The sequence below is a fragment of the Ranitomeya variabilis genome, chromosome 3 (genome assembly GCF_051348905.1).
Source record: "Ranitomeya variabilis isolate aRanVar5 chromosome 3, aRanVar5.hap1, whole genome shotgun sequence".
Taxonomy (NCBI): Eukaryota; Metazoa; Chordata; class Amphibia; order Anura; family Dendrobatidae; genus Ranitomeya; species Ranitomeya variabilis.
Window position 1 is genome coordinate 540,235,062 of NC_135234.1, and position 25,754 is coordinate 540,260,815.

A 25,754-nucleotide genomic window follows, 5' to 3' on the forward strand; every position below is an offset into this window, starting at 1 on the left:
ACTTTATGATAGTAGTCAAGTTTCTTTGATATGACTTGCATTTGTTTGTGAAAACAATTGAAAATTTGACGACAATCTAGCACTTTACAAACTTTTAATTTTTATGCCCTTAAGTCAGAGTTATGTCACACAAAATGATTAATTAACATGTCCCATATGTCTACTTTACATCAACACAAATTTGGAACCATTTTTTTTTGTTAGGAAGTTGGAAGGGTTAAAATTGACCAGCAATTTCTCAAATTGCAACAGAATTTACAAAACCTCTCTTTTTTTAAGGGACAACATGACATCTGAAGTGAATTGGGGGCCTACATGACAGAAAATACCCAAAAGCGACACCACCATTCTAAAAACCGCACTCCTCAAGGTGCTCAAAACCACATTCAAGAAGTTTATTAACTGAAGGAACTGAAGCAATGTAGAAGGAAACAAATGAACATCTAACTTTTTCACAAAATTTTCACATTAGCCCCAATTTTTTTTTATTTTCACAATGGCAGCAGGAGAAAATGGACCCCAAAATTAGTTGTGCAATTTCTCCTGAGTACACAGATGCCCCATACATGGTCAAAAACTACTTTTGAGGCACAATGCAAAGTTCAAAAAGGAAGAACCACCATATTGAAGGTCACATTTTGGTGGACTGGTTTGAGGGTGTCATGTCACATTGGCAGAGCCCCTGAGATGCCAGAACAGTATAATCCCCATAAGTGACCCCATTTTACAAACTAAACCTCTCAAATGAATTTATCTAGGGGTGCAGTGATGATATTGACACGACAGGTGTCACAGAATTTTATACCATTGGGCAGTGAAGAAAAAATAACTACATTTCTACCACCAAAATTTTGTTTTAGCCCCAGATTGTATATTTTCACACTGAAAATGGGTAAAAGTGGCACCAAAGTTTATCCCACAATTTCTGCTGAATGTGTAGTACTGCTTAGCGACACGGCAAAACTCGGGAGGGACGGAGCACTATTTGCCTCCTGGAGCGCAGATGTTCCTAAAACAGTTTGCAGACTCCATATACAGAGCCCCTAATTGCTAGAACAGCAGAATCCCCTCTAAAGTGACCCCATTTTGGAAATTATACTGCTTTCGGAATTCATCTACAGGTGTAGGGACGATCTGGACTCCATAGGTGCTTCAAAGAATCAAGCAGTAATGGATATTGCAGAGTGAAAATTGCAAACTGCCATTCTAGTACCCAGTACGTTGTAGTGCCCAGCTCATGCTTCTGGAGACACGCACCTATAAATTAGGTGGGCTATTATCGCTACAGAAATGCCAAACATGTGGATGCTAAATGTGGTTTAGGCACACCATGGGACTCAGAATGGAGGGGGCATTTGGAAGGGCAGAATTTGCTGCATTTCTTTTTGGGGGGGCAAGGACCCATAGCACTTTTTCAAATCCTTTGTACTACCAGTAACGTGGGAGCCCACTATATTTCCGTTAACAGATGACAGACCTGAGTGGGGGCTTGCTTTTTTTGTGGATTGAGTTGAGGCTTTTATTGGGAACATTTTACATAACGTTTGGGATTCCATTTATCCAGTGCTCTGTGCTGATAACTTATTTTGGGGTTTCCATCTAAATCTCTGAGTGATGTGACTCAGATGAAACTGCTGAGGAAGCCACCCACTATATGGAGTCAGCGAGTTACTTTGGACTCAGTCTGGCCTCTTTTCAGCGTTGTCCATTTTAGAAGTGCACAAAACTGTGGCGGACTGCGCTTTTATGCACGACTAAAGACGGACACCCATGGGTCACACGTCAGATAGCGTCCACAGTGCCTCCATCTGCCTCACTATAGGGACTCTTACACTGGGGGTTCCGTCTGAATTACGCATTTCAGAGATTCACATGAAAACCCTGGTGTAAGCGCTCAGCGCAGGAAAAATGTAAAACTTTACTGCAATCTGTGGGAGTCAGCAAGAACAAAATCAACAGCAGGTGAATAATGGGTATTTATTTTTTACGCTGTTCCTTGTGCGGTGTAATTGATTAGACTATTTTACTCTTTGGGTCGGTGCGATACCAGATGTATATAGTTGTTTTTTTTTTATGTGTGACTGCTGTCACACCCTAAAAGACACTATTACAAAAACACGTTTTCGCATCCTCATATTTAGATAGCTATAATTTTATCATATTTTTGGGCTGACAGTCATGCGAGGGCTTGATTTTTGTGGGATGAGTTGACGTTTTTATTCTTACCATTGTGGTTTACATTTTTTTTATCTCTTTGTATTCAGATTTTTGAGAGACAGAATGAACAAAAACCAGTAATTCAGAATGTATTTATTTTTTAATGCCATTCCATGTGTGGTAAATTGATAAGGCAGCATTATTATTCAGGTTAGTATGATTGCAGCGATGCCACATTTATATATATTTTATGTTTTAATGCTTTCCTACTATAAAAACTATTTTCCAGAAAAATATTTTTTGCATTGCTTTATTCTGAGAGCTATAACTTATTTTTCTGCTGACGGAGCTATATGGTGGCTTGTTTTTTGGAAGGACAAGATGACGTTTTCAGGGATACCATTTATATCTACATTCGTCTTTTGATCACATTTTATTCCATTTTTTGCTTGGCTGTATCATGAAGCAAAGTTTTTTGCCTCGTTCTTTATTATTTTTATGGTGGTGACTGAAGGGGTTAACTGGTGAAACAGTTTTATATGTTGGGTTGTTCAGGATGAGGCAATAATAAAATGTATTTTGTATGTAGTTTGGAAAAACGAAGGCTAAGGGGTGATCTTATTTTAATGTATAAATATAAGAGGGGACAGTACAAAGACCTTTCTGATGATCTTTTTAATCATAGACCGGTGACAGGGACAAGGGGGCATCCTCTACATCTGGAGGAAAAAAGGTTTAAGCATAATAACAGACGCGGATTCTTTAGTGTAAGAGCAGTGAGACTATGGAACTCTCTGCCGTATGATGTTGTAATGAGTGATTCATTACTTAAATTAAGAGGGGACTGGATACCTTTCTTGAAAAGTATAATGTTACAGGGTATATACACTAGATTCCTTGATAGGGCGTTGATCCAGGGAACTAATCTGATTGTCATATGTGGAGTTGGGAAGGAATTTTTTTCCCCATGGTGGAGCTTACTCTTACCACATGGGGTTTTTTTTTGCCTTCCTCTGGATCAATATGTTAGGGCATGTTAGGTTAGGCTATGGGTTGAACTAGATGGACTTAAAGTCTTCCTTCAACCTTAACCTGGATTAATTTTTTTAATGTTTAGTTCTTTTTTCTATGATTTTTTTATATTTTTTTTTAAGTATTTTTACAATTTTTAAATAGCTTGTTTTACTACTACTTTTTTTTTTTTTTAACATTGTCCCAGGTGGGGACATTAACTTTCAGTGCCCTGATTGCTGATCTAATACTCTGCATGCTTTTGCATTACAGGGCATTAGGAACAGTGCATCAGAGACAGGGAGAAGGTGTGTCAGTGGGGTCACCCCCCCCATGACCATGTCTCTGTCCGGGGTCACCAAGGAGACCATCAGCACAACGAGATCACAATCGCGTTGTGCCAATGGGAACAGAGAGGTCGCGTCCTCCCCATGGGATGCCCATCGATGTCACGGTCACTACTGACAGTGGCATCTCATATAGAGCTTACACCTACATTTGATCGCAGCAGCGGTGGCCAGCGTGAGCCCACGTGATTGTGAAGCAGTATATGTACAGCGTCTTGCGGGGACGCAGCGTTGTACATATACGGCACATGTAGGCAAGGATTAATGATCATCTCAATTTTTGTTGCTTTTTGCCTCAATTTCTGTAGTGATAAATTACTTTTTTTCAATCATGTAACTGTATGAAGCCTTGTTTTCTGCAACAGAAATATTTTTCATTTCTATTATGGGGTACTTTTGGAACTACTGGATTTAATGTGATTTTATGACAAACTTGACACTGAACTTTAGATGAGTTATTGTGGCTAACCAAATATGTTGATGTAGTAACACTAACTGCATGACATCTGGTGACAGTGGGTGGTGATGAAGGTGTTAAATCTAGCACTTTTTAAATTTTTTAACTAGGTAATAGAGTACATAATGCGACTACTAATACAGTTATATGGAAAAGTTTGGGCACCCCTATTAATCTTAAGCTTAATGTTTTATAAAAATTGTTTTTTTTTGCAACAGCTATTTCAGTTTCATATATCTAATAACTGTTGGACACAGTAATGTTTCTGCCTTGAAATGAAGTTTATTGTACTAACAGAAAATGTGCAATCTGCAATCAAACAAAATTTGACAGGTGCATAAGTATGGGCACCTCACCAGAAAAGTGACATTAATATTTAGTAGATCCTCCTTTTGCAAAAATAACAGCCTATAGTCGCTTCCTGTAGCTTTTAATGAGTTCCTGGATGAAAGTATTTTTGACCATTCCTCTTTACAAAACAATTCCAGTTCAGTTAAGTTTGATGGTCGCCGAGCATGGACAGCCCTCTTCAAATGATCCCACAGATGTTCAATGATATTCAGGTCTGGGGACTGGGATGGCCATTCCAGAACAGTGTAATTGTTCCTCTGCATGAATGCCTGAATAGATTTGGAGCGGTGTTTTGGATCATTGTCTTGCTGAAAGATCCATCCCCTGCGTAACTTCAACTTTGTCACTGAATCATGAACATTATTGTCAAGAATCTGCTGATACTGAGAGGAATCCATGCATCCCTCAACTTTAACAAGATTCCCGGTGCCGGCATTGGCCACACAGCCCCAAAGCATGATGGAACCTCCACCAAATTTTACTGTGGGTAGCAAGTGTTTTTCTTGGAATGCTGTGTTTTTTTGCCGCCATGCATAACGCCTTTATGTATGACCAAACAACTCAATCTTGGTTTCATCAGTCCACAGGACCTTCTTCCAAAAAGAAATTGGCTTCTCCAAATGTGCTTTTGCATACCTCAGCCGACTCTGTTTGTGGCATGCTTGCAGAAACGGCTTCTTTCGCATCACTCTCCCATACAGCTTCTCCTTGTGCAAAGTGCATTGTATAGTTGACCGATGCACAGTGACACCATCTGCAGCAAGTTGATGCTGCAGCTCTCTGAAGGTGGTCTGAGGATTGTCCTTGACTGATCTCACCATTCTTCTTCTCTGCCTTTCTGATGTTTTTCTTGGCCTGCCACTTCTGCCCTTAACAAGAACTGTACCTGTGTTCTTCCATTTCCTTACTATGTTCCTCACAGTGGAAATTGACAGGTTAAATCCCCAAGACAGCTTTTTGTATCCTTCCCCTGAACAACTATGTTGAATAATCTTTGTTTTCAGATCATTTGACAGTTGTTTTGAGGAGCCCATGATGCCACTCTTCAGAGGAGATTCAAACAGGAGAACAACTTGCAAGTGGCCACTTTAAGTAGCTTTTCTCATGATTGCATACACCTGGCTATGAAGTTCAAAGCTCTATGAGGTTACCAAACCAAAAAAAGTGCTTTGGTAAGTCAGTAAAAAGTAGGTAGGAGTATTTAAAACAAGAAAATGATAAAGGTGCCCATACTTATGCACCTGTCAAATTTTGTTTGAATGCAGATTGCACATTTTCTGTTAGTACAATAAACCTCATTTCAAGGCAGAAACATTACTGTGTCCAACAGTTATTAGATATATGAAACTGAAATAGCTGTTGCAAAAAAAAACAATTTTTATAAAACATTAAGCTTAAGATTAATAGGGGTGCCCAAACTTTTTCATATAACTATGAAATACAAAATGAAAAAAAATCAGCAGCAGTGTATAGGGTAGTACAAGCAGTGTGTTTCACGGAGTTAAAGGGCCATGGATTTTATGGCACAACCATAAAACGTTCAAAGCCAATTGCATTTTAACCCTTAGCAGTCACATAAAAGTTTGCTTGACTTATCAGTTTATATAGGTCAAAAGAACTTCAAATCATTGGCAACTATGCACCATAAAGTCAGTTGTTTTTGAAAAAAAAAAAATTATTTTCAAATTAACAGACGAAATGTGATGATACAGTATTTCCCTGAACATGGCCACTAAAAAAACATCAATGTACTTGGTATCATTAGGTCAGTGCTAAGGCAAGTAGTGTACAGGAGAAGGGGACAGGGAAAAATGTGCCTCATATGCCTGTATATTTTATGCAACATTTTTCCTGCCAACTCATTTTTTATGCAGAAAAATCTGCTGCAAATACGCAGTGTGCGCACATAGCCTTACACTGGTAAGTTTTGGGAGTTTTCTGCAGATTTACAAATACATTGTTAAGTTTTAGAAATTAAATTAGCAGACAAAAGAATAACAGAAGAGACTTACCAGTCGTCCTAGGTTATAGTAGCAATCTGGATATTTTTTTCTGTATCTGATTGCAGTTAAATAGCTTTTTTCAGCTTCTTCAAAGCGTTTAAGGCTGTTCTGTACAATACCCAGGTTCATCCATGCAGCAGAAAAATCAGATCTATGGCAGAAATGTATAAATAATAGTTCCAGGAGATGCAACTTTTATTCACTTTCATCCCATATTTCACTTACTGGATGGACACCGCTCTAGATAACAGTTCTTCTGCCTCGTGGAGTTCGCCTTTTTCTTTAAGTATATTGCCAAGATTATTCATTGCATGCACATATTTTTGATTTAACCTGGAAATTTTAAATTGAACACAGAATGTGACATAGGTCAGGTTTTTTATTTAATTCATGCAAACATGCTACATAACATTGCAATACTACTACTCAAAATTGCTGGGACAATATCAGACAGGATGAGAAGTAATTGTATTCCGTGGATAGTTTACATACGGTATTTACAGACGGGCAGACACCTTAATAATTGTTATCTATTGATATGGCAGATTTATACAGAACATATTTTTCTTATCAAACAGACTTGTGCACTAAACTTTAGATGCTGAAGAAATATTATGCAATCAGACACATACACAGGTTAGGCTTCTTTCACACTTCAGTTGTTTGGCGTCAGTCTGCTCCGACATAGTGACGGATCGACGGATCCCTCACAATTGTTGAGAAAACGGTTCTAACGGATCCGGTTTTTTGACGGATCCGTTACTTGGGGGTTGTCTGGGAAAAGTATCTACTTTTTGGAGCATGCGCAATTGAAAAAGCGGATTGGGGCGACGGATCCGCCGAAATGACGGTGGCGACAGATCCGTCGCCCATAGGTGGCCATTCTATGGAATGGCGGACGCGACGGATCCGTTGCGAACCGCCATTTTGGCGCAGACAAAAAACGTTATAATGTCCGTCTAGATGACGTCCGCCAAATTTCGACGGATCCGTCACATGGCGGATGGAACGGACGACCATCCGCCACAATCCGTCGCTAATGCAAGTCTATGGGAAAATAGCAGATCCGCAAAAAAAAAAATGGCGGATCCCCTATTTGATGAAATTGGCGGATTCAAACTGACGCCAAACAACTGAAGTGTGAAAGAAGCCTTACCGGTATGCATTTCAAAGTTTGTTTGTTTTTTAATAGAAAATAAGCCTCTCGACCCCAAGCAAAGTAGAGCTTTTTTAAACAGTTATTTTGCTAATATGAACCCACATAAAACCATCATATAGTGCAAAGAATTCTGCATGTTTAGCTCACATAATACCACCAATATCTGCTGCCCAAATAACACTAAACACTTTTTTTTGTCCAGCTAAGAAGTTATTTAACTTTGCAAACCACTTTATTATAGGAATTGTTTCACAATTTACAGAAATAGATACGAATATGGGGATTTATATACTTGGGCTCATTGACATACTAAAAATCCCCTTAAAACACTGTGTATTAAGTACCGTATATACTCGAGTATAAGCAGACCCGAGTATAAGCCGACCCCCCTAATTTTGCCACAAAAAACTGGGAAAACTTATTGACTCGAGTATAAGCCTAGGGTGGAAAATGCAGCAGCTACCGGTGAATTTCAAAAATAAAAATAGATGCTCCATACCGTTCATTATGGCCCCATAGCTGTGCCATATAGTGCTCTGCACCGTTCATAATTGCCCCATAGCTGTGCCATATAGTGCTCTGCACCATTATTGCCCCATAGCTGTGCCATATAGTGCTCTGCACCGTCCATTATTGCCCCATAGCTGTGCCATACAGTGCTCTGCACCATTATTGCCCCATAGCTGTGCCATACAGTGCTCTGCACCATTATTGCCCCATAGCTGTGCCATACAGTGCTCTGCACCATTATTGCCCCATAGCTGTGCCATATAGTGCTCTGCACCGTCCATTATTGCCCCATAGCTGTGCCATATAGTGCTCTGCACCATTATTGCCCCATAGCTGTGCCATATAGTGCTCTGCACCATTATTGCCCCATAGCTGTGCCATATAGTGCTCTGCATCGTCCATTATTGCCCCATAGCTGTGCCATATAGTGCTCTGCACCATTATTGCCCCATAGCTGTGCCATATAGTGCTCTGCACCGTTGCCCCATAGTTGTGCCATACAGTGCTCTGCACCATTGCCCCATAGCTGTGCCATATAGTGCTCTGCACCGTCCATTATTGCCCCATAGCTGTGCCATATAGTGCTCTGCACCGTTGCCCCATAGCTGTGCCATATATGCTCTGCACCATTGCCCCATAGCTGTGCCATACAGTGCTCTGCACCGTTGCCCCATAGCTGTGCCATATAGTGCTCTGCACCGTCCATTATTGCCCCATAGCTGTGCCATACAGTGCTCTGCACCGTTGCCCCATAGCTGTGCCATATATGCTCTGCACCATTGCCCCATAGCTGTGCCATATAGTGCTCTGCACCGTTGCCCCATAGCTGTGCCATATAGTGCTCTGCACCGTTGCCCCATAGCTGTGCCATATAGTGCTCTGCACCGTTGCCCCATAGCTGTGCCATATAGTGCTCTGCACCGTTGCCCCATAGCTGTGCCATATAGTGCTCTGCACCGTCCATTATTGCCCCATAGCTGTGCTGCTGCTGCAATAAAAATAATAAAACACATACTCACCTCTCTTGCAGCTCCTCGGCGCCATCTTCCCGGCGTCTCCCTGCACTGACTGATCAGGCAGAGGGCGGCGCGCACACTATATGCGTCATCGCGCCCTCTGACCTGCACAGTCAGTGTGGAGAGACGCCGGGAAGATGGCGCGGCGCCCGGCGGGTGGAACGAGGACAGGTGAATATGTAATACTTACCTGCTCCCGGCGTCCCGCTCCTTCCCCCGGACAGCTGGTCTTCGGTGCCGCAGCCTCTTCCTCTATCAGCGGTCACCGGCACCGCTGATTAGAGAAATGAATACGCGGCTCCGCCCCTATGGAGGTGGAGCAGCCTATTCATTTCTCTAATGAGCGGTCCCATGTGACCGCTCAGGGGAAGAGCTGCTGCACCCGGAGACCGTGGGACGGGCAGGGGGAGCGTCAGGATCGCCGGGACTAGGTAAGTATGCCTCGGGCGCCCTCTCCCCCTCACACGCCGACCGTGACTCGAGTATAAGCCGAGGGGGCACTTTCAGCCCAAAAATTTGGGCTGAAAATCTCGGCTTATACTCGAGTATATACGGTATACATTAATAATGACAAGAAACACTAGATTAACTGATAATCAGTATAGATAAAATCCAATAGGTGGCTCATGTCTGTCTATTGAAGAATAGTGTAGTGGACAGTCAACCCTACAACAACCTAGGACTGATATCTTCCCAACAAGGGAGGTTTGCACCCTAAAGAAATAACGAGTAATAAAACCCCCTGCTCACTCTTAATGGTCCCTATTCAGATCTTATATCTGTATCCAAGAAAGAAAAAACTACCATCATTCCTATAAAAAAAAAATTGCATGCAAGTGGCTTACAAACCTCTACTTTAAAGTCTATTTCCTGCAATATCATCAGAATGTACTTGTGTAGAGTACAGATGATGGCAGTCAAAGAATCAGCTCAGCACCAGTATCTCACCAACTATAGGGATAAGCTGCTGCAGGAAATTGGCTTCTCAGAACGAACACTTAGAGGAGAAGACAGGTGCTGATTAGTGATGAGTGAGTGTACTCATTGCTCGGGTTTTCCTGAGCACGCTCGAGTGGTCTCCGAGTATTTGTAACTACTCGGAGATTTAGTTTTCGTTGCCTCAGCTGCATGATTTACAGCTGATAGACAGCTTGAATACATGTGGGGTTTCCATAGCAACCAGGCAACCCCCACATGTACTCAGGCTGGCTAGCAGACGTAAATCATGCTGCTGCGTCAAGAAAATCTCCGAGCACTTACAAATACTCTGAGACCACCCGAGCGTGCTCGGGAAAACCCGAGCAACGAGTACACTCACTCATCACTCGTGCTGATCCTTTCACTGCCATCATCAGTACTCCAAATGTTCAAACATCAATGCAGCAGATGGTAGGAAAACAGACTGGGAACAAACAGGTATTTGTGAAGCTTACATACTTTTTTTTTTATTATTATTATTACACTGGTCTGCAAAAAAAAAAAAAAAAATTCTGGCATGGACTTTAAGAACAGTTTTAGACTAATTTGAGGGTGCTGAATTCGAATCTGATCTTACCATTTCTCCATCACATCACATTTTTGTGCTATAGGTATATAGCCCATTTTCATGAATTCCATGATAAATATAAGTAGTGTATGAAAAGTGCCGTAGTTTTCATTTAGTCTCCCAATGAATGTGAGAATATCTTTGTTTTCTTTGAACATGCATAATTCCCATTTGTTATGATAAGAAAGTAAACAAACAGTTTTCAACGTACACAACAGTAGTGTGCAGGTACTGTTTTATTTATTGAAATTTTCAATGAATTTTTATATTTATTGTTTTTATCCTGCTGTTTTTCTGTTTTTTTTGTTTGTGAATCAATACCTTAGGTGTGTGTGTGTGTGTGTGGGGGGGGGGACAGAAATTCAATGAACAACTCAGGTAGCTAACAACTTTTATCTTGTATTTCTCTGCAGGATGTTTTGCTGATCTAACAATGGCCTCTACATCTCGCAGAAGACAGTGCTCAAATGATCCAAATATTTTTTGTTACAACTGTGCAACATTACTGACTTTGTTAAGAGGGTGTATTTTGCGTACTTCAAAGTAAAACTTGGAGACCAAGACAAGCATTGGGCTCCTCACAAGGTGTGCAAAACCTGTATTGAGAGCTTGAGATCATGCTCTCAAGGAAAGAATGCTAAACTTCAGTTTGGAGTTCCTATGGTTTGGAGAGAACCAAGCAATCATTTAGAAGACTGCTATTTCTGCCTTGTCGATGTAAAAGGTTTCAATAAGAAAATCAAGCAATATTTGCAATACCCAAGTATCCCTTCAGCTATTCGACCAGTTGCCCATAGTGAAGACATACCTGTTCCAAAATTTACTGCGCTTCCAGAAAACGTTGACACAGAACTCTCCTCACATTGTTATACTGATGAAGAAGACAGTCCAGATATTTTCCAGCCATGTGATGAAGATTGTGACAAACCAATTCTGTTTACTCAGTCTGCTTTGAATGATCTGGTTAGAGATCTTTATCTACCAAAAGAGTCTGCTGAACTATTGGCTTCAAGACTACAAGAGAAATTGAATGTTGAAACCCGGTACAAGTGTCTCATTTTATCGTAACAGGGAAGCAGAACTGCGTAAGTACTTCCATTCAGATGGCCAGCTTGTCTATTGTACTGATGTTGAAGGGCTACTTTCTTCTTTCTAAAGAAGAACATAAAAACATCAAGATTGTTCTAGAGAGGTCACAATATAATGTTCATGGGTGGTTAATTTGTGTTGATTTGAAAATGGTTAACTTTCTTTTGGGTCTGCAAGGAGGGTACACAAAACACCCTTGTTTTCTGTGCTACTGGGACAGTAGAGCTACAGCAGAGCATTGGGTGAAAACTGAATGGCCTCAGAGACAGAGTTTGGCATCTGGCGATAAGAATGTCATCCATGATCCTCTAGTGGATAGGAAGGACAGTGTCTTTCCTCCCTTACACATAAAACTTGGATTGGTGAAGCAGTTCGTCAAAGCTCTCAATCACAGTGGAGAATGCTTTAACTATATATGTTCAACTTTTCCTGGTCTTAGTGAAGAGAAGAAAAAGGCTGGAATATTTGATGGACCTCAAATAAGAACACTTATGAGAGACCCAAATTTTATCACATCAATGAATGAGACAGAAGAAAGAGCTTGGAATGCATTTTGTAATGTGGTGCAGAATTTTCTAGGGAATAAGAAAGCAGACAACTATGAAGAGATTGTGGAAGAGCTACTAATGAGTCTGCGAAATCTTGGATGTAGAATGAGTATCAAGATTCACTATTTACACAGCCATTTGGACTTTTTTCCAGAGAACCTTGGGGATGTGAGCGAGGAACAAGGGGAGCGATTTCATCAGGACATTAAAACAATGGAAGAATGGTATCAAGGCCGGTGGGACTCATATATGATGGCTGACTATTGCTGGAGCTTGATGAGAGACAACCCAGAAGCTGTACATCACAGATCAGCCAAGAAAAGAAAGTTCAAATAACTGCCATTTGCCATTCATCTGTGTGCCATATATATGTGTTTTTATATTTTGTAGTTTAATTCTGTAAGTATATTTGATTTGCTGTACATAGACTTTGTAATCTTTGTTATTCCTTGATTAAAAATATACAAAATGTAGTACCAAAAATCATGTGTTTTTATCATAAAACATTAGATAGGAGTAATTTTCATCAAAAATTGAAAATATCTCAAAATCCTGATGTGATAGCCAAAAACGGAGTTCATATTCGTAATCCGCAAAATTGACTTAAAATATGTTTTAAAACCTTTTGCCAGAAAAATTGCGTTTACCAGTGTTACAGGAAGTAAGACAACCCCCCTAATAAAGTGATTTGCAAAGCTTCACAACTTTCCATGCTGAACAAAAAAAATGTTGTTGCTCTTTAAGAATTTCACTTAATACTCCAAGTCAATTCCCAAATCATGCTCACATTTAGTACTCAGAGTGAATATTGTTTTAATTTGCATTTCATACACCAACAACACACCTGAAAACATTAAACTTTGTAATATATCTCATCAGAGAAATCGGCTTCTTTCTCTGAGAGGGCTGATTTTCGCAATCTCTCCCCACCCGTCTGTTTTGTGCTGATTAATTTCCTTGAAATTTTTGTATATTCTATATGAATTTGATATCACGTACTCTTATGTTATTTAATACATAAATTATTTTAATCTTCTATTTCAAGTGTGGCTTTATCTTATAGGTTCTAAAATGCAATATCTGTTAGATAGTGTACTGTAGTTAGGGATCAGAAAGAAATTTTAATGCTAGCAATAAATAGGGATTTAGATTAAAATGTATTTGGCCTTCGTATCACCCCTTTTATTCTCACTTCACAGGTTAAAATGGTATCACACATTGATTGCAGACTTTTCCTTTTAAACCGGACAACCTATTTAACCACCCTGGTAAATTTTTGTTTGCTTTAAAGGTTACTGTTCTCAGGGCACCCTAGTAAATGGGAAATTTTGCAGTTTATCAGTTCCCCACTCATAAAAATCCCGATCTGTGTTTTCAATGGTTGGTTGGTAAATAAAGACATTCCTTATTTGCACAATGGAGTTTAATTACCGTATTTTTCGGACTATAAGACGCACCGGACTATAAGGCGCACCCAGGTTTTAGAGGTGGAAAATAGGGAAAAAAAATATTTGAAGCAAAAAAAGTGGTAAAATATTTAATAACATACTATTATATGTGGTGTTATTACATATAATAGTATGTTATTATGTTGGAAGCTGCGGGACCAGTGTGGTGTCTGTGAAATACTATATGAAGATGCTGGTGAGGGAGTATAAGAATGGGGGCACAGGGCTGATATTGAAAGCACCACTCCAGCACTGCAAAATAACACTGGAGTGCTGCTTTAAAATCCCATGGGAGAACTATAACTCCCAGCATGTCCTGCAGATCCTATGACATGCTGGGAGTTATAGTTCACCACAGGAGTGGCAGAGTGCTTTATTGTGTATTGTAAAGACTAACCTCTTAATTGTGGCAGCCACACTGGTGAGGTACAAGCATCCCATGGCTGCACACAGAGCCCTCCCTCTTGTTGCCTTTCCACAGCACAGGTAATGGAAGCCAGCAGATTCTAGTGGAGAGCCTGAAGGACCTGTGATGATGTCAAGAAGAGGGAGGGCTCTGAGCTGCCATGTGATGCTCCAGCCCACCCACTCCTGACATCACACAGGTCCTGTTTGTGCACAGCACTCGGCATCCAGGCATGGCAGGCAGGTATACAGCGATCTCCGCTCTGGCCCCTGCTGCTGCTGCCTCCTCCCCAGGACACACAGATCTCCCCAGCTGCTGCAGCAATCAGCGCTGAGGAAGCCATGCCTGTCCCTGCTTAAGTGCAGTATTCATTTGCTGCTCCCGGCTCACTGCTCAGCTGATCGGTGGGCGGGGAGCCGCTAATGAATATTCACTGCACTTAATCATCGGGACATGGTTTTCCCAGGGCTGATTCCGGGCAGCAGGGACATCCTGAAGTGGGATAACAGTGCGATCCCACTCACTGCTGCCCCCCTCCCCACATGCTACATCCGTACCATAAGAAGCACCCACACTTTCCTCCCAAATTTGGAGGAAAAAAAGTGCGTCTTATGGTCAGAAAAATACGGTATGTTGTCTGTACTACCCTTCTTGCATATTTTTGATCTAGTGGCACCATTAAAATTGACAGGCTCTGTTGGGGTCACCAATATCTGTTTGAAAGTGGATCTACATGATACCTAAAAGATGTATTGTAACAGATACATTACCTTATAGCTTCTCTGTAGTATTTAATGGCATCTGCTTGAAGGCCTCGATCTGCTAAATTTTTACCTATGTTATAGTGCACCTGTGGATTATTAAAAATATTCAATGTAATTATCTCTTTTACACAAAAAAATACATGTATAAAAGTTTTAATTTGGGTGCAGTAAATTATAATTGCACATCTGTAACCGCAAGAAGCTTATAATCTGCGCTAAAAGCAATCACTCAATGTTGAAACTTAAAGCTACATGACGCTATGTGGAGCAGTATTATTGCTGCATTTGACAACTACACTATGCCTAATGTAACCATGTACCGTAAATATTTTCACATTTGAATCTTGAAATATGTATTTTTTTAAAGGAAAACTTCAACCTTGCAATATAAAAGTACATGTCTACAACATGGATTCATCTCACATTTCAAATAAAGATTTCTTACTTTGAATTGAAAGTGATGTACAATTCACTGATATGCAACAGAAGCCAATGTCAGTGTGTGACACAGTCAAATGGTGACACTCTCCTATGGAGATCAAGCCCTGTCACAATGTACATTGTAGAGGGACTGATAGTGGCATCAATGATAACGGCCTACATCACTTTGAGAAACTAGTGAGGATGACTGGTTCCCAGTGGATTTGCGGTATATTTATTATTTTTATTAAATGATTCAGAGAAGACGTGTCTAGAGAGAGAACATTCTTATTGAGGATTTATACACTACTGTTCAAAAGTTTAGGGTCACTTAGAAATTTCCTTATTTTTTAAACAAAAGCAGTTTTTTTCCATTGAAGCCAACATTAAATGATTCAGAAACACACTCTATACATTGTTAATGTGGTAAATGACTTTTACATGCAAACATCTGGTTTGTAGTGCAATATCTTCATAGGTGTATAGAGGCCCATTTCCAACAACCATCACTCCAGTGTTCTTATAGTACTTTGTGTTTGCTAACTGTGTAAGAAGGCTAATGGATGGTTAGAATACCCTTGAAAGCCCTTGTGCAAGTATGTTAGCACAGCTGAAAACAGTTTGGTTGATTAGATAACCTATAAACCTGACCTTCCTTTTGAGCTAGTTGAGAATCTGGAGCATTACATTTGTTGGTTTCAGTAAACTCTCAAAATGGCCAGAAAAAAAAGAATTTTCATGTTAAACTTGACAGTCTATTCTTGTTCTTAGAAATGAAGGCTATTCCATGCGAGATATTGCCAAGAAATTGAAGATTTCCTTCTACAACGGTGTGTACTACTCCCTTCAGAGGAGAGCACAAACAGGTTCTAACCAGAGTAGAAAGAGACGAGGGAGGCCCCGCTGCACAACTGAGCAACAAGACAAGTACATTAGAGTCTGTAGTTTGAGAAATCGACGCCTCACAGGTCCTCAACTGGCAGCTTCATTAAATAGTACACGCAAAATGCCAGTGTCAACGTCTACAGTGAAGAGGAGACTCCAGGATGCTGGCCTAAAGGGCAGAGTGGCAAAGAAAAAGCCATATCTGAGACTGGCTAATAAAAGGAAAAGATTAATATGGGCAAAAGAACACAGACATTGGACAGAGGAAGATTAGACAAAAGTGTTATGGACAGATGAATCCAAGTTTGAGGTGTTTGGATCACACAGAAGAACCTTTGTGAGATACAGAACAACTGAAAAGATGCTGGAAGAGAGCCTGACGCTATCTGTCAAGCATGGTGGAGGTAATGTGATGGTCTGGGGTTGCTTTGGTGCTGGTAAAGTGGGAGATTTGTACAAGGTAAAGGGGATTTTGAATAAGGAAGGCTATCACTCCATTTTGCAATGCCATGCCATGCCATACCCTGTGGACAGCGCTTGATTGGAGCCAATTTCATCCTACAACAGGACAATGACCCAAAGCACACCTCTAAATTATGCAATTACTTTTTAGGGAAGAAGCATGCTGCTGGTATTCTATCGGTAATGGAGTGGCCAGCGCAGTCACCAGATCTCAACCCCATTGAGCTGTTGTGGGAGCAGCTTGACCGTATGGTACACAAAAAGTGCCCATCAAGCCAAACCAACTTGTGGGAGGGGCTTCTGGATGCATGGGGTGAAATTTCTCCAGATTACCTCAGCAAATTAACTGCTAGAATACCAAAGGTCTGCAATGCTGTAATTACTGCAAAGGGAGCATTCTTTGACGAAAGCAAAGTTTGAAGGAGAAAATTATTATTTTAAATAAAAATCTTTTTTTCGAACCTTGTCAATGTCTGGACTAGATTTTAAATTCATTTGGCAACTCATTTGATTAATAAAAGTATGAGTTTTCATGGAAAACACAAAATCGTCTGGGTGACCCTAAACTTTTGAACGGTAGTGTAGATGCTCATGTCCTAAGTCTCTTTCTGAGATTGTAACTAGTGATGAGCGAGTATGCTCGTTACTCGAGATTTCTGAGCATGCTCGGGTGATCTGAGAGTATTTTGGGCGTGCTCGGATATTTTGTTTGTGTCGCCGCAGCTGCATGATTTGCAGCTGCTAGACAGCCTGAACACATGTGGGGATTCCCCAACAAACAGACAATCCCCACATATATTCAGGCTGTCTAGCAGCCACAAATCATGCAGCGATGGCGACACAAACTAAATCTCCGAGCACGCCCAAAATACTGGGAAATCCCCCGAGCATGCTCGGAAATCTTGAGTAACGAGCATACTTGCTCATCACTAATTGTAACCAGTAAATATCTGCAGTAGGACTTAAGCTAGCCACACATACAGTACTGTGCAAACGTTTTGGCAGCTGTGGAAAAAATGCTTCAACGTAAGAATGAGTTAACCAGAAGGAATAATAGTTTGCCTTGTGTTAATAAATATAAAGTGAACAAAAGAGAAAACTGAATCAAATCAATATTTAATAGGTAAACTTGCACACAGTTTTTAAAAGGAACTCAGCAGAGGTTGTTCCAAACATCTTGGAGAAATAACCACTTATCTTCTGTGGATGTAGGCTTGAGCAAAATGCTTCTGAGTCTTCATGCAATCACAGACAGACTATGTAGAAATCAGGACTCTTGGGGGATTATAAAATGCTCAGGACTCGTTACTCTTTCTTATGCTAAAGATAGTTTCCTAATGACATTGGAGGTATGTGTAGGTGTGTTGTCCTGATGCAAAATAAATTTAGAGCCAATCTGATGCCTTCCAGTTAGTATTTTGGATAAGTAAAGACAAAAAAGTGTGTTATTGCATCAATTCCAACAAAATCCCAATGGAGCCGATGCGGAAAATTGCACACACAAAAAACAACAAATAGCAAAAAAAAACTACCCCAATACATTGGGCAGAAATGGGAAAGAGCTTACCACCTAATACGAATAAAGGATAATGTAATGAGTTCAGAAGAAAATCTGTAGTGAAACAGCAGTTATATCTGTAAACATCACAACTTGATTATGTAAAGTGGATAAATCCAAGTGACAAGGTACCTAAACCAATAAAACGAAATATAGAGTAGATCCACAGTGAAAAGGTATCTATTATAGCCACAAAAGTAACCGAAACAGTGCTTAAAAACAATGGCATGGAGCAGTCCACCTCGTAGCAGATGCCAAATGTGGCTATGTACTGGACTGGATATGTATTGGACTAATTTGCTCTGTTCAATGTAGTAGCGTAGTGGTTTTTTTTTTTTTCAATTTTATTATGGATAACAATCTGCATGCATTTCTTACCAGTGAGATCTGAAGAAATGAGCATGTTTGAGGACTATAAATACAGTAGTTGGCCCAGGAAAATGAAAAATAAGGTCAAGTGACACAGTGACACATCTATTCACAAAAGTGTAAGAACTGGGGTGCAAAATACGGCAGTAGGTGCTTTGGACTGCTAGGAGTTAAAGTTTGAAATGTTTGGCTATAACAGAAGAGAGTTTTTTGCCCAAGGGCTGGAGAGCAGTACGATAATGTGTGTCTACAGGCAATAGTGACGCATGGTAGTGGTTCCTTGCAAGTTTTTAGGCTGCATGTCAGCAAATGGAGTTAGGGATTTCATCAAGATTAATGCCCTCAATGTTGAGATATACAGGCAGATACTTATCTAACATGCCATACCATGATGGAGGTGTCATTTTTGGCTCAATATTTATACTGCAGCAACACAACCACCTCACATTTACAGCAAGTTTCATTAAGAACTATCTTCTACATAAAGAACAAGGAGTTCAGACGGATATGATCCTCACGGAGCCCTGATCTCAACATCATCTAGTCATTTTACGATTATATGAAGAAAAAGAATGATTTGTGCTGCCCTAAGTTCTCCAAGATGTTTGAAACAAAGGTCTATGTTGAGTTCCTTCAAAAACGGTGTGCAAATGTTCCTAGGGAAATTGATGCTTAGATGCTGTTTTGAAGGCTAAGGGTGGTCACTAGAGAGGAGTGGATCTGACTAGAAGAAAAATCCCGCAGATTTCACAGGGAAATTTCATTTACCAGAAATGTATCTATTTAGATTTCCCACAGGCAGGTGTAATACCCAATTGTGTACAGGTCCTGCTCTGCCCCCAGTCAATTTTGAGGCCTTCTGGCACACAGCGATGTGAGTCACCAGCTAGGGACCATGCTGATTAGGTACACCTTGTCGCGGTGGGATAGGCTTTACGCTTTTTTTTTTTTTTTTTTTAATCAAAATGGTGTCCACTAAGTACCTTATTTTTTATATGATTCACTACTACTTATTCTGATACTGTAGGATATTTATTCATTGTATATATTCTAGGTTGTGTGTGTTAATGGCCAAAGTGTGAATGTGAACCTACACATTGCACTTATACTAAACAGGAATGCTGGCCAAGTTTTTTTGGTTTTGCTTTAGTTTCTTGTACTTTGTATGTTTGGCAGATGGGCCACTCCCCTTTGGGCTGGGCACCTTGTCCATTTAGCTTTCCACAGAAAGGAATTAAACAGGTCCTGCTCTGCACTCTGTCTATTTTGAGGCCTGCTAGCATATAGAGGGTGAGTCATCACAGTTAGGGACCCTCCTTATTGGATATGTGTTGTCTTGGAGGGACAGCTTTTACACTCTTTTTGTTCTAGGTTTTACATTGAGAGATCTGTAATAGACCTCTCAGTTCACATAGGTTGCCATGTTTCTTGACAGTGCGAGTCCTGTAGGCATAGAACGATGCACCTCTGGGATTATTTTTATTAAAGCAAAATTTAACAGCTTTCGCTATACAAGCTGCGTACAGTATAAGTCTGTATTTAAACACATGGAAAAAATGGTGGTGCTGGAGTCATTAATGTCTTGCATTAGTGTGTCATCAGTGTGTCCATTTTTTGCCATCCGTGTGTCTGTGTTTTTCACAGATGGATAGAAAAAATAAAATGACAAAGCTTCTCCTATCCATTACAATTTAAATATGTACAGCACACGGATCCCGTGTTCTGTACGTTTTTTCTTAGATAGATAGACTTGCATTGGCCCTTTTCATCTGTGATACTGGAAAAAAAAACAGACAAGTCTCTGAATTTTGCATGGACACACGAACCATGAAGACACAGACATGTCAATAATACCATAGATATAATGGGTACATGCTGTAACAGTTAACAAAAACGGATACAACACGTACGTGCAACACAGATGTGTGAATTAGAACTTTTACACCTGATAAGGATGCTAAATTTACTTTGAGAGTCAATGTCAGAATGGTTGTATAAACATTTATAAAAGTTTAATCTCCGCCCACCTAGACTGACTGACAGCTTGTCCGTGTCCATCCAGCTGCTAATATCTCACACTGCTCAGTACAGGCTGCAGGATCGGTGGGCAGACATTAAATACTCTTGAATTCATGAGCTCTCTTACTCTTTAGCTGGACCCTTAAAATGCTTAGCGTAATATTACAGCCATTCTAGCATGGATTTTCTAAGTGACGTATATACTCGAGTATAAGCCGAGGCACCTAATTACCAATAAAATTACATTGAGACCTGGGCCCCATAAGATGCTCCATACAAAATACGCCCCATATAATGCTCCATAAAGTTAATGATGGGCACCATAAGATGCTCCATAAAAAATATGCCCCATATAATGCTCCTAAAAATTGATGATGGCCCCATAAGATGCTCCATACAAAATATGCCCAATATAATTAATATATAAAGCTGTGTGTGTGTGTGTGTGTGTGTGTGTGTGTGTGTGTGTGTGTGTGTGTGTGTGTGTCCCCGGTATTGGCATCTGCACCGTCACAGCTACAGCCACAAAATTTTGCACAGTCACATGTCTGGACCCCGAGACCGTCATAGGCTATGTTATGAGGCGAAATTTTAACCCCGCGCGTTCCAATTCACCAAACAATTTTGCCCCTATCTACATAATGGGGAAAAAGTGAAAGGAAAAGTGTTGGAGGCAAATTGACAGCTGCCAGATGTGAATAAAGGGGGCTTTGTTGAATGTTGCTAAGGTGGGGCCCCGACATGGGATACTCACCACACATGGGGATATGAACACACACAAAATGCGCCACAAACTACCACGTGCTTGAACACATATACCACCCTCAGCACACATTTCACCACACATACACCAACCTCGCCACAATAAAAGTCGAAACACAAAAGTCGCCACTCAAAATTCGCCACATGCAAATCTAGGCTCACGCAAAACTCGCCACACGTGCAAAACTCACCTCATGGAAAACTCACCACACGCAAAACTTGCACATGCGGAAAAATTGCCACATGCACAAAAGTTGCAACACATGCAAAAGTTGCCTCACACAAAACTTGCACATACTCAAAACGCACCACACAAAACTCGCCATGCGCAAAACTCGCTGCACACAACTTGCTACACTAACCTGTCACATGCAACTCGACACACAAAAAGTTGCTACACGCATGTCGCCACACGCAACTCAACACACACAACTTGACACATGAAACTCGCCCTAAAACACACACAAGTCTGGTATTATCCTTCAAAAATAAAAATCTTATTAATAAGCAGACAAACTACAAGAGCAACAACTGTACCATATAGGAAATACGGCAGCTGTCAGTCACATGACCTGTCTTATGTGTATGTGTGAACTAATATATACTGCCAGGGGGTGGGCTTACTGTAAATGCTTCTATTAGCTTAGTTTCTGCCTTTTAATAATTACATTTCTATCTATTTGTTTTGTGGTTTTTGTGTGCAGAATAAATTTTTGTTAACAAGTTCTATTTTGCTAACAGCAGTTACTAACCCGGGCGAAGCCGGGTAGTACAGGTAGTGCTCCATAAAGTTGATGATGGCCCCATAAGATACTCCATACAAAAATATATGCTCCATATAATACTCCATAATGTTGATGATGGCCCCATAAGATGCTCATATAATGCAGTTTATGCTGATCATATACCCAATATTGCTGCTGCTGCAATAAAGAACAAAAAATGACATGCTCACCTCGGGTCACTGGCCGCTGCTCCTCAGTGACGCCGGCTCTCTGCAGTGACTGTTTAGGCAGAGGGCATACACTAATCACGTCATCGCACTCTCTGACCTGAACGTCACTGCCAGAGGATGCGGAAGAGACAGCGCAGCGGTGCAACGGGGACAGGTGAATATCGCAAGTGTCGGGGGCCTGAGCAAGTGGTGGCACAGGCACCGGGTGGTCTCCTGTGGTATGAGGATTGTAGCGCTTTATTGTTTTTCACTGCATCCTCAGTCTGAGCCTGTGGTGGCATGATTTGCAGTCTATCATATCCATGTTAAGAATAGGTTTTCATACACTTGACAAGAGAACCAATGCAAGCATCAATCTGAATCTTTGTGTATTGGAGAACCATTGACTTCCACTGTACCACAGTTTGGTCCCTAACCATTTGGACCCAATGGGACTTTGATAGTGAGCCATATTGTATTCTCTCTAACTTTGGATTCAGGCTTAGCCTGTGTGTGTCCATTTTAAACAATTTTCACTTGCACAAAAGGACTTTTTTTATTAGGTAACCTTTTTATTGCTTGAATAATTAAAACTTATATTTTACCCATTTGCTATTTTCTCCTTACAAATACTGATGTAAAATACTGTCCACATACTGAATGTGTGAATGCGGCCTTAGCCTATTTAGCCTGAAAAAGGATTAAAACCATATTAAATGTATTTATTCATGCAATTTTTGCAGCCTAGGTTTCCCCATTATACAAAAAAAACCAAACAATTGAAAAACACAAAGTTAAGTACACTATACAAAATGTCCAAAAAGCATATCAAGTTTTTCATGGAAATAAGGCAAAAAGATAATACCTCACAAAAAAATGTAATTAAAAAACAGACCACACCGACAGCTGTACTACTTGTGGATGTTGAAGAGTGGTCTGTTTATTTGTGAAGCACTGTCTTTTTATTATTATTTTTTTTTAAATCAATAAATTGATTAGCTTTTGTAGACATGATGTATAAGGTGCATACCTTTTTGGGTTTTGATGACAATGTGAGTCGCTGTACTGACTTACTTTAGCATTTAGAGGACACACATCAAGTGCACTTTGGAAAAGAAGCTCCTCTGATTTCCATTGGTTACTTCGATAGATGCAGCGCACTGGATAGAGGGTCAACAGTCCAAGAACAACTACAGTTACAAGTTTCTTAAAATAAAAAAAATATTTTAATGCCATGTTAGAAAGCTACCCGGGACAACACATATGTTACACACATTGCAACTGTGCGAATACTTTATTATAAGGGTTTTTTGAACGATGGAAGTCTAGGTAGACAAAGACTTGGCATAAATATCAGCAAACAGATAAAACTGTAGATTTATCATATGTACACTAGTATTATAAAATTTAAGGCCAAGTTCCCACATTTAGTATCTGATGCATTTTTTCTGCCGCATATTTTCATGTGAAAAAAATTCAGTGCATTACATTTCCGACACAGTGGATGGAATATATATAAATCTCATGGTGACTGTGCTTTTTTAAAGCTGCAGAAACAACAACAACATGTCAATTTCTTTTGCGGTAAATGTGTGTTTCATTTGCAAATTTTACCTATAGACTTGAATTAAATGAGAAAAATCTTCAGATAAAATTTTTTTTATTTTATTTTTATCATTTTCCACTGCAAAATTAAAATAAAAACACATGTAGTCTGCACATGACTATCAAAAGTTTTATCAAAGCTAAGCAACAGGAAGATTCCAAAACAAAGCTGTTTAAGTTAGAACATGACTAGTGATGAGCGAGTGTACTCGTTCCTCGGGTTTTTCCGAGCACGCTCGGCTGACCTCCGAGTATTTATGACTGCTCGGAGATTTAGTTTTCATCACCTCAGCAGCATGATTTACAGCTACTAGCCTGCTTGATTACATGTGGGGATTCCCTAGCAACCAGGCAACCCCCACATGTACTCAGCCTGGCCACTAGCTGTAAATCATTCAGCAGCCGCGATGAAAACTAAATTTCCACGCAGTCATAAATACTCGGAGGTCAGCCGAGCGTGCTCGGGAAAACCTGAGCAACGAGTACACTCGCTCATCACTAAACATGACATATCAAAAAGAGATAGACCTGCAGCTAGGAAAACAAAACCTGATGAAAAATCATGGTGCAGAAAAAAAAGCAACATCAAAAAGTGAACAAATACTTATCATGGGAATGTAGCCTTAGCCATTACCGCTAACCACAGATTGTGGAGGTGTCCTATGGTTACTGAAGAATGTCCATTACATTCTAAGTGCGCATGTTCATGTGTTAAAATTTGTTAACAAATATTACATTGTTATAAGCAGCTTACCTTTTTGTTCAAGTGTTTACAGATTTTACAGTAGCCATAAGTAAGTAATATGCAATAGCCTATACTAGGCAAGTAGAGGACCCTTTCAGCAACAACAAATCCCACGCGAAAGAATAAGTTACTTGCAGGTAAGAAAGGTATTATGAGAAATCCCAAGCCCATAGTGAGGATTCTGTTATGACAAAAAAAGTAAGGACACTTAGAAAGAGCATAGCATATTAAATAAACTGTGCTATAGTACTATGAAGAAGTATCTGCTCATTCCTAAGACTTCTGCTAAAGGCACTTAATCTACTCAAGTTTTAGGTTTTATATCTATTTATTAATTCTTCCAAAGCAGAACACATGTACAGTATTTTCTTCATATTTCATTATAGGAAACGTCCCTGAAGAATCGGAATGCAAGAAAACTGCAACATTACACTGTCCAAGTCATAATATAGCAAGTAATGGATGAGCCAGATGACAGGATACTTTGTAATATGAAGCAATAGAATTATGTTATTTATTAGCTTTATCTAGAAATGTGACTGTCACGAGTTACAGGCTCCCCACTGATCAAAAAAAGCCATGCTTCCATTATTCCAAATATACGGAAAACTCACCTTCTCGTTTGGCCATTACTGGAGAATAATGCCTGGTACATTAAGCCAAACAAGCAGAACCAAAGTGCTGCTGGTGCCATTATCCGAGAATCGCTGAGAGATTTAATAAGAGGTATACAGCCCATTGACCAATCAAAGCAGAGCCACCATGGGCACAGCAGTAGCCATCCATTTAAGGAATAATAGTAATTATAGTTTATTACCTGTCATTAAGAGAAAAATCATTCCATGTCTCATATACAGTGTTAACAGAATTATCAGTACAGGTGCACTCTCCTGCATATGTGCACTCTCCTGCATATGTGCACATAGGAAAAAAATCAATGTACAGCGCCACCCTATTTCACAAAATTAAATTGTCTAATGGAAACAGAAAGTGCCATTTTCTACATTCCATTTTTTTCACTTTATTGAAGAATGTAATATCATCTAAAAGTTTGAACATAGGTAAAAATTGTGCATTGTTTTGTGCAAGATTTAAGCATAATGTAAATATTCCTATGAATAACGTCATTACAGTAACTGCGCAATTACACAATTTATACTAAATAGTAGACAAAACAGATCAA

At 40.0% G+C, this 25,754-nt stretch overlaps 2 protein-coding genes across 3 annotated transcripts in view; one reads left to right on the forward strand and one right to left on the reverse strand.

Moving 5' to 3' along the window:
* Positions 1 to 12,667, forward strand: part of LOC143816558 (uncharacterized) — an 82,678-nt gene extending 70,011 nt beyond the window's left edge. Inside the window, exon 2 of the mRNA XM_077297081.1 lies at positions 10,971 to 12,667. Coding sequence (XP_077153196.1) covers positions 11,661 to 12,530 — 870 coding nt within the window. The 5' untranslated portion in view covers positions 10,971 to 11,660 and the 3' untranslated portion in view covers positions 12,531 to 12,667. The remainder of the gene's footprint in view (positions 1 to 10,970) is intronic.
* Positions 1 to 25,754, reverse strand: part of TMTC4 (transmembrane O-mannosyltransferase targeting cadherins 4) — a 114,337-nt gene that overhangs the window by 18,399 nt on the left and 70,184 nt on the right. For both annotated transcript variants that reach the window (XM_077297077.1, XM_077297078.1), the window contains 6 exons: positions 25,186 to 25,388; positions 24,581 to 24,752; positions 23,296 to 23,427; positions 14,819 to 14,898; positions 6,552 to 6,659; positions 6,336 to 6,477 (listed from right to left, as the gene is read on the reverse strand). In XM_077297077.1, the coding sequence (XP_077153192.1) occupies positions 6,336 to 6,477; positions 6,552 to 6,659; positions 14,819 to 14,898; positions 23,296 to 23,427; positions 24,581 to 24,752; positions 25,186 to 25,388 (837 nt within the window). The remainder of the gene's footprint in view (positions 1 to 6,335; positions 6,478 to 6,551; positions 6,660 to 14,818; positions 14,899 to 23,295; positions 23,428 to 24,580; positions 24,753 to 25,185; positions 25,389 to 25,754) is intronic.